The sequence below is a fragment of the Montipora foliosa genome, chromosome 4, assembly GCF_036669935.1.
Source record: "Montipora foliosa isolate CH-2021 chromosome 4, ASM3666993v2, whole genome shotgun sequence".
Taxonomy (NCBI): Eukaryota; Metazoa; Cnidaria; class Anthozoa; order Scleractinia; family Acroporidae; genus Montipora; species Montipora foliosa.
The window spans coordinates 27,409,897-27,419,503 of record NC_090872.1 but is presented as its reverse complement, the minus strand read 5'-3'; the positions used below and the strand labels follow the sequence as shown (position 1 = coordinate 27,419,503).

The 9,607-nt window shown below is 38.5% G+C and overlaps 1 protein-coding gene across 1 annotated transcript in view; it reads left to right on the top strand.

Moving 5' to 3' along the window:
* Nucleotides 1–9,539, top strand: part of LOC138000495 (zinc metalloproteinase nas-33-like) — a 25,216-nt gene extending 15,677 nt beyond the window's left edge. The window contains 9 exon segments of the mRNA XM_068846958.1: nucleotides 310–549; nucleotides 774–950; nucleotides 3,512–3,709; nucleotides 4,221–4,337; nucleotides 4,340–4,396; nucleotides 5,425–5,598; nucleotides 6,376–6,577; nucleotides 8,180–8,242; nucleotides 9,015–9,539. Of these exon segments, the coding sequence (XP_068703059.1) occupies nucleotides 310–549; nucleotides 774–950; nucleotides 3,512–3,709; nucleotides 4,221–4,337; nucleotides 4,340–4,396; nucleotides 5,425–5,598; nucleotides 6,376–6,577; nucleotides 8,180–8,228 (1,214 nt within the window). The 3' untranslated portion in view covers nucleotides 8,229–8,242; nucleotides 9,015–9,539.
* The last annotated feature ends 68 nt before the right edge of the window (nucleotides 9,540–9,607 follow it).

Sequence of the window (9,607 nt, the reverse complement as noted above, 5' to 3'; positions counted from 1 at the left end):
ACCAGTTCGCGCGCGGTCAAAAAACCGTAGGGAGCCACCTTAAGTACACCGTTTTCAAGTATCCGATATGCTAAGTGGGTTTTAAAGAATGGAGTAGAAGACGGATAAAGAGCTTTCAATTTTTCATTGCTATTTTACATCGAGCCGAGTTTCTTTCAGCACTTAAAACCCTTTAATCAAACGTTCTCTGTTTTGTTAGTTTTACCGGTTAATTACAGTCTATTCAAACATTCCTGTGCTTGCTCAGTCACAATAATCGTTCTCAGCCATGTATGTGTTTGAGTACGACTTTTTCTCTTTTGTTTGCAGGAAAAGCTGAACAGTTTAAGAAATATAGTCACGGAAAAGCTGACTCGCTCAAAATTAAATATGACTATCTGAGTATTATGCATTATGGCAAAGACTTCTTCGCAAAGCTTGACTCTACGAAAAGACATTATCTTACCACAATCAAGACCAAGGATCAGAGATATCAAAACCGTATTGGTCAGAGGAAATACTTGACTCCAAGTGATATCCTTTCCATAAATACCATGTATGGATGCCCAGGTAAATATTTCTATGGTGACGGTGATTTTAGCGAATTGATGCATCTTTTTAGCAAAGTCTCAATGGAGTTATGAAGATATCATTTGGTATTCGTTTGAAAAGGAGAGGGTCTTCTAGCAAATTTGTGTTCAGTTTCAGAATCTTATTTTCTTCATGTTATTGCTAAGAAGATGGGGAGGGCTGGAGAATGGTCATGGAATATGGATTTTTTTCTGTAAATTCAGATTATCCGTATATGTGGCGAGTTAGAAAATGGAGTGATTGTTCGATGAAATGCGGCTCTGGTAAACAGACGAGAAATTTGTACTGTGCCAAACAAGGTAGAGGAAAAGTTGATTCCAAGTTGTGTAGGAATACAAAGCTACCAACTGGTTCTCGCAAGTGCTATGGAAAGCAATGTGGTAAGAAGCTACTATATTAAGAGACAATAAAATGATGTTTCTGTTAGCCTAGGATGATATACTGGTAATAACAGCAATGTTGTAAAACTCTTTTTCTTTGACGCAATATGGAGTGGGGGACGATTCATTCGTATCTTTTGAATCGATAACGTTACTGAATTCATTCACTCCGCCGACAGAGAGCCAGTCGACTGCCAATTAGCCAGCCACCCAGCTAGTCAGTATTAGATTTCTTTCGGTCAATTTGACTTCTATCTATATCAGTATCAATCGATCATAATACCGTAGGTTGGACTAAGCGATAAAAAAATGGATGTGCAGTTCAGTGAAACATGATACAGTCCAAATTGTAAATAAGCATATCATTGTTTTTAAGTAAAGAACCCCAAGACGTATGCCATTATGCTTTGGGGGAAGTGGTGAATTAGTGAGACAGTTCTTATAAGTCCAGCTTTTGATCGTTCGTTGTTGTCAAACTTTCGTCACTCACTCGCTCTCTCGCTCGCTCACTCACTATATAAGACACTATATAAGAAGACTATATAAGACACTATATAAGACACTATATAAGACCCATTTTGACAAAAGCACTATCGAACAAGTCCATATCAAGTTCTGTAAACAAACACTAAATACCCCATGGTACACAGAGAACATTGCCTGTAGGGCAGAACTTGGACGGTACCCTTTAAGTATAGACATAAAAGCTTCAATATTTAGTTACTCGCTTAGATTACAGCATAAAACAGTCAACCCTCTATTAAAGGAAGCCTTTCATCACGCAAAAAGTCACAGCCAATTTTTTGATGTATTAAATAATGACGAAACTATACGAATGCACTCTATAGGCAATACATCAAGCCAACTACACATTAAGAATGCTCGTTCCTCCATAAAGAATCAGCTTAAAAAGGACTACATTCGAAATTGGCTGAAGGCTCGCAACAACACTTCCGAAGGCTCTAGAGAGAAATTTACACACAAAGAAGTCAAATTCGACTACCAATTGGAAGACTATCTCAAAACTATCAGAAACCCAGCACATAGAATAAGTATGACAAAATTGCGTCTGGGGGTTCATAGCTTGCGAATACAGACTGGGAAATACGAAAATAGAGGTGCACCAATCCCAGTAGATGGAAGAACGTGTTTAGTCTGCAATAGAGGCTATATAGAAGATGAGCGGCACTTCTTGATGTATTGCCCAGGGTACGATAACATTAGAAATGAGCTCCATTCTCTCCTTTCAACACACGATGTTGTTTTCAAAAGCCTTAATGATGAGGATAAAATTAGGTATTTACTTACCCTAGAAAACGAAAGCACTTCAAAGATAATAGGTAAATACACATATTTAATGTTTCAGAAGAGAAACGACTTCCTAAATGTAAAATAATTAAAATAATAATTTTATACCAATTGTATTACAAGTAATTGTATGATCTTTTTAGTTAATTAGTTATTCAAGTAGATATCATCACCTTTATTGTAACGAGACCGATACCTCCCTTTGGAGAGTAAGGCGCAATAAAGATTTACTGTTTACTGTTTACTCACTCACTCACTCACTCATGTATTCCTCAATTAAAAGTCGCGTTGCAATTGAACAGAACACACTTACAGACCTATTTTCATGTGACAAGGGGCTTTAAGGCAAGGTGATGGTTTAAGTCCAGTTTTACTTCCTTATTTGTGAATGATTTACCGCAATATTTAAACCGAACAAATGCCTAGGTGTGGTGTTAGGAAATCAATCTATAAACTGCGTAATGTATGCAGATGATTTGCTAGTATTATACAAACCAGCCCTTCTCCAGAAGAGTTGCAACAATCTCTTGATGTAATTCATAAACACGCTCAAGATTGGAAGCTCAACACCAAAAAGTCAAGCATAATTATATTCAGTGGTAACGGACAAAACAAGAACAACGTAAACTTTAAATATGAGAATGAAACTTTACAAATTGTTGAGAAACAAACATCTTTAGGTATAGAAATGACGTCATCTGGTCGTTACACCAATGTAAGAGATATTCTAAGCAAAGAAGCCATTAAAGTTCTCTCGATAATAAATCGATCCTTCGCTAACACAGATACAGCAACAATTGTGATTAAGAACAAACTCCTTAATGCCCTGGTTAAACCGGTGTTACTTCATGCATGCGAAATTTGGGGAAAGGAATTATTATAATACAAAACACCTTTTGATAAAAGTACAATTGAACAAACAGCCATTAAACGTTCCATGGTTGGGCGGTATCCTTTAAGCATCGACATAAAAGCATCAATCTTCAGCTACTGGCAAAAATTGAAGCATTCCACTAACAACGTTTTTTTTAAAGTGAATTATAGCATTTCAATATGCAACAAAAATATACACCTTTCTTCGACATACAAAAGAACATAAAGAGATCAATGAAAAGTATACAATAAAAGAACCAGCAACCCAGCAACACATCAAGAATGCACGCGATTTGTTGCAAAGAAAACCCCCAGAATAGGTCATCAACAAGTTCAAGAGAGAAATTTCTTACAGCATATTACGTATTTTCATTCTTTAGAATACTGTCCCTCAGGGTGGTTTGTATTCAACAACGTTTGCTATCAAGTGAATACACAGAGGAAAACCTTTCAGGACGCCACTGACGCATGCCTTAATCGGGGAGCAGGAATTCTTACACTCAGGAGTATGGAAGAAGAAAAGTACTTGAGAGCAGAATTGGAGAAGATTAATCTGTTCAATTTGTTTTTTTGGCTGGGTAGGTAACTTATTGAAATTTATCTGAAAAAAAAAATCTGCTTCAAGGTGCCTAAGCGGCCCTCCACACTTACAAGAAATGATGTTTACAGTTGAATTTCTTTTTAAAAAAACTAAAGGGAATGTATGCATCCGAAAAAATTGGTTTTAATTTTCACTTTCAAAAATCCTTCGCGCCAACATCTTGAATAATTAGGAAGCATTGTTGTTGCCCTATTTTATATAAAAACTTTTTGTCTCTGAAAAATAGAACAGCTACTGATTCACGGTACACCTACTGAACGATTTCCTGACTATTAGATTTTCGTACCTGCTTAAACAGGTTTGAACCGTGCCAAAAACAGGAAGCCGCTATCACTTCTTTGCGTCTTCGTGCTAAAATGGCAGGGATCATACCGTTTGAAATCAATGATTTCCCTCGTAAAACCCGGTATCATCGCCACATGCAGTTTTTGCCAAGTAAAATAAACTAGCAATGACTGTGATTCTTTCTAACGCAGTTCTTCACTTAGGTGCAAAGTATAGCTCCAGCAAAGGCGGATTTTTCTGGCCCGATGACACGGCTGTAGACTACAGTTCTTGGAATGCGGGAGAGCCTCGATTTGGATTAGACTGTTCCCTAATGGTGAACAAAAAGGTTGGGGGACAGAAAGATGTGATATGAAAAGGAGTTATATTTGCAAGAAAGGTGACTTCCCAGCGAATTTTTATTTATTTAGTTATAAAGGCCGTGACTAGGAGCGAAGAACAGCCCGATATTTTTGTGGCTGTCACGGCGTTTTCACAGATCAATTTATTTTTAGATGGATTTTCCGGCGAGTGAAACTCTCTCAGAAGACCAATGACCAATCACAAGAAACTAAGTAGCGTCACCGAACCGGAACTGCCTTTGTTTTTCGCGGAAAGGGGAGTCTTAAAATAGTTTGGTGTGCCAAAATGCCGTAATATAGGCTTAGCATGGGGATTGTTCGCTCCCAGTCATGGACTCCTGCATGATGAAGGGCATTCTCACTAGTCACGAACAAGCGGTTTTTGTCAGATGGCTTTATAAGGGTCAATTTAATGATCAGAGAGGAAGATGTCACTGTTAGCAGAACCTCCTCTGTAGTGATCAGAATTTTTCTTTAACCCATGTGGAAAAAGTGCCCAATCTTTGTAAATTGTATTAATTTTAGCGCTCTACCTTGCCAGGCCAAATATCCACTTTCTTTTCACTAGGGTACAGCCAATCGCGTTTCGACTTTCGTTAATCGGTAGTAACTGGACGAAAATCTAGTTCTTATGAAGGGATCATTATATAAGATTGAAGATAGGAAATTGGGCGAGTCGTGTTCCATTTACATTAGAGTTTCTTTTTATTGGAAATCTGAAAGTCCGAAATCAAATTTCACTATTTAACCACAATAGATTGTTTAACTTTAGGTGGTATCTTTTGAATACCTCTACAATTTTTCCCGCTGTGCCGAGCTTTCACTGGTCTAAGGCCTCATTGGGTGCAGCGACATTTGCTGGGAGGATAAATATTTGGCGAATACATCGCAACACCAAGTAGATCTACTCTTGTACTCTTAGTTTTTCCGTTTCAGTCATATTCCACGGTTGGTACACTTTGCAGTGAAATAAGTTATCTGTCCTTTCGGATATCAAACGACACACATTTTGTAGCGTCGAAAGACAAGCCGGTAACATAATTCCGTGTACATTCGCACTGAACAGAACTAAAAGGTTACAAGCGAAGCGAGATCAAAGAGGAAAGCAGCAATGATGATTGTAAGTGGCGGACAGAAGGATGGAAGGAGTGCTCTCGGTCTTGTGGAGGCGGTCAGAAAAACAGAGAAACGTATTGTGCAGATGAGAACAACAATAAAGTAGAAGCCTCTTTTTGCAAAGGTAATTCAGCAGCCTATAATCAAGATTTAGTATGCTTAATTAATAAACATTTCATTTATCTTGTTACATCATTGCCGGTTGCATATAATGTTTATGTATGCAGGGAAAATGGATGCTATAATGATAGTTTAGAACCGTTTATTGCATGAGACGTGCAAAATTCAAGCCTCCTTTTGCCTTTAATCGCGGATTGATCTTAATCGGCTTTTGAGCAACTGGGCCCTGGGGTCGTCAATAGACAGAAAACGTATGGAGTAGAATTCGATGACCCAGGGAAATCAGGAAATTCAAAGAAGTGATATTATAGGGCTTACAAACGAAATCAGTCAACACAGTGTTTTTCACAGGATTAAATGGGACCATTTTGACATTTTAGGCACTGGACAGTCTGATATACATTGTAAAATTAAGGAAACCTTGTTGATTCGCGATTTAAAAACAGCGCTTAATGAAAATGTTGGGCAGTGAGAAACTTCTTCTCTACTAGCCATTTATATTTTTTCAAGCAGATTTAACTAGGTTTGTTTATTTTCATTTATTTTGTCATTGTCATTACTTTCCTTATTTGGTAATAGTCTTCGTGTTTAAATTCAATTGTACTTTAGGCAAACGTTACTTCTGAAGATGTATGTTGAAGCATACAAAACGTTCATAAAAATTTTTACAACATGCGTTGTCTCGTTATGTTTATAACCGCAGTTTGTTTGTTATTTTTACCAAGTTGAAATGGCCGAAGAATAAGAGTTTTTACATTTACTTCGTTCTTCCTGTTTATAGATGATCCACCGTTAGCTTGGAAGGACTGCAACACGCAGCCATGTCCTTCTCAATACAAATGGCACTTAGGGGACTGGGGAGAATGCAGTAAAACATGCGGAGGGGGGATTAAACGACGGGAAAAAATATGTGCTGGAAAGGACATGGTGGCAACGTCCTGGGAGTTGTGTAAGGACGTCAACGCACCCATAACAGAAAGGAAGTAAGTGAGACCATCAACTATAAAACTAAAAATTTTAAAATTCCTATGTTAAGTTTCATGTGAACGACCAATCTCGTTCCCAGGTTCTCTCCAGGAACTCTCCCTTAGGAGAAATCCTGGGAATGAGGTTGGTGAACGACCTGTCTCTAATTACGTTACTAGTTTATTTTTGCATTGAGCATCACAGATAAGACAGAGCTTTAGATTCTAGGACGAGAACGACTACGAGTACGAGATTTTCTAATAGATAAACAGGCAGGGCGCGCAAACCAGCGTCATTTTGGCGGGAAAAACGTGATACTGTCGTCATTTTAGTACAAAGTTTTGCAAAATGTTCGTTCAAAAGAAGTCAACAACACGGTAGCAGTTTTGGCATTTTTCGATCAGCAAAAAGTCTCAGTTACCAGCAATAAGAATAACTGAGCAATCTACACTGCTAACAAAGAGTAAGATTAATCGTCTGGGTTATAAATGTTCTAAATATTTTCGCCAAAAACGGGCAGTCAAATCTCTACTCGTTCTCGTCCTCGTATGTAAAGGTCTCTAATTTCCCTGGGTATCAATATACTGTTCGGAATGTCACTCACTCCGCGGGCTTAGCTCCGTGACAGAATCGTATCTCAGTCTTTCCTTTTATCTTTGCTTGTAGCTGAGTGTGCTTCAAACTAAGGGCTGCGAAGCCTTGAGAATGCCTCGCGGGGAGTTGCAGAATGACCTTCCCTTATTTGGAAAATCCTTAACACCAGGAGCTCATGATCCCGAACCTAACTCGCGTCTTTCCTTGAAGTTTTCTTTTTCCCAAACAAGGTATATTTAGAACAGCTTTCCCGCCAAGTATGTTGCCTTGTGACAGCCTCCTTCCCAGGATCGTCTCTTCCTCCCTCGAGAAAATACTCTGGTTGCGGCTAATCACGTGTCTGCTAGATTTTTGCAGATTCCAGAACAATAATTGAAGGGAAGGGTTCGATGGTTACGTTTTTGACTCCACTGATCTCATCTACTGACCCAGTAGGTGGAATTAAACATCGCTTGGGGCGGGAATTTCTATTAATCTAAAACAAACAAGATCTGTAAATCCTCTTTGCCCGTGTATATCATTTCTTATCAGGGTCGGCTCCAGAAAAAATTACTTATTTTACTTTCAAAATAACGTATGTATAGCCAGCCCAAGAAGCACAACTTGAATTCTACTTGGTAAAGAAAAACAAGTGATATCTCCCTTCCCAAGATAGAACTGAATTTTCACTCTTGGCAAGATTAAGTCGAGGACACATTCTCAGTGCGGATTTTATTTGTACACATAGACACGTGAACAGCCGCAACCAGTACATTCTTGAGGGACGAAGAGAGATGACCCTGGGAAATTATCTCGTACCCAGATCTCCCACGGTCACATTTCCAGTGAGATATGCGTACGAGATTACCTGGACAAGACAATGTCTCCGCTTACGTCAAATGCATAAATCAAACAATGAAAAAAGAAAGCAAAGACGATTTGAAACTAAAAGTGAGGTCTGAGAAGACAACTAGTCAGAGATGACTATGTCTGCAAGTAGCACTGGTTGATAACCAACCTAATACAGCTGTATTGTGTGTCCTTAGGTGCAACACGGAGCCCTGCCCGAAAGGAAAAGTCCATCACTACCATTAGCATCTGTTTGAAAGGTGAGTAAACGTACGTAGGTAAACGCGGGCAATAAGAAATATGATATAATTTTATTTTAAATAGAACAAAAATTAAATCTACATTAACGCATAATTATGTTAAACTTTCATAAATTTTTGAACAATAGAGAACGACTTGCCCGCACTACTGAAAATTTTAATCTAAAGTATCTTTGGATTAAACGATGGACACCGGATTATCGATTAGTTGAAGTTAAGCAGATAATTAAGAACATCGTGTAAAAACTAGCGCAGGGTAACCACACAGCTCATTGTCTTACGGATCAAGTGTTGGATCGGTCTGATCTTTTTGCAATCGTCCTTTGTATTAAACAACTTCGTGCTCGAGGTGCCGTTTCAAGAAGTACAGGGAAAAGGCGCCAGAACAGAAATTTAAGGTAACGAATCCTTTACAAATGCTTGAAACGACATTATCATTGAAGATATTTTTTAAAAAAAATTATGCATTGCCAATGGTTACTCAGAAAAAGTCCGAGTGCTTCTTTGCAGGAGTCGAACTTTCGACCTTCCGATTACTACTAGTTCGGATGCTCTACCACTGAGTTATATGATCATTGACAAGATCATGGGGTTTTGCTATTTCCAAACGTATTTCCATGTACAATCCAACGGAGCGTTAACTCTAGTAACCGAAAAGTGGGTTCGATTCCTACCCAGATTAGAGTGTTTCCTTGTGTGAGGGGCCTGTTTCCATTACAAGGGCTAAAACGCATTATCGCTGAAACTGTTCGATCAATTTTAAATTCTTTAGAGCTAAAAGACATGACCAACGTCGGATGTCAAGAATTTGGAGTCGACAGTGAGTCAGCCTGAGGCTGGAAATTCGGCAAATGGACTCGAAATGGATTCGGCAAATACATACCTATGGGCATGAATGTCTGTCTTAAGTGGGAACAATGGAATGGAAGACTGCATAGATATCAACTTATGCAAATTGTTGGCCTATCAGGCAGACCTTTTAAGTGTTAAAGAGATAAGCAATGACTGTCTAAGAGGGAATACACGGTACGGCCGGATATTATATTAGCCTAAGAGCCATAATGGCTCTTGATTAGCAAGAATCAAGAATACCATAATACTCTTTTTTCGTCCCCCCAACATTTTACATAAGCATTGTTTACAGTTTCTCTTGGAATCATTGTATTTCCCAAGAGAAAATAAAAACCATGCTTATGCAAAATTTTGGAGGGACAAACAAAGAGTATTATTGTATTTTTGATACTGGCTAATTACTGCGGAAGGTGCAAATATATATATGATAGTCCCAATGCGTAACGCGGCTTGCATTTCAGGACCGAACCATGCGTTTTAATGACAAAAGGACAAATTAAATCAGCACAGGAT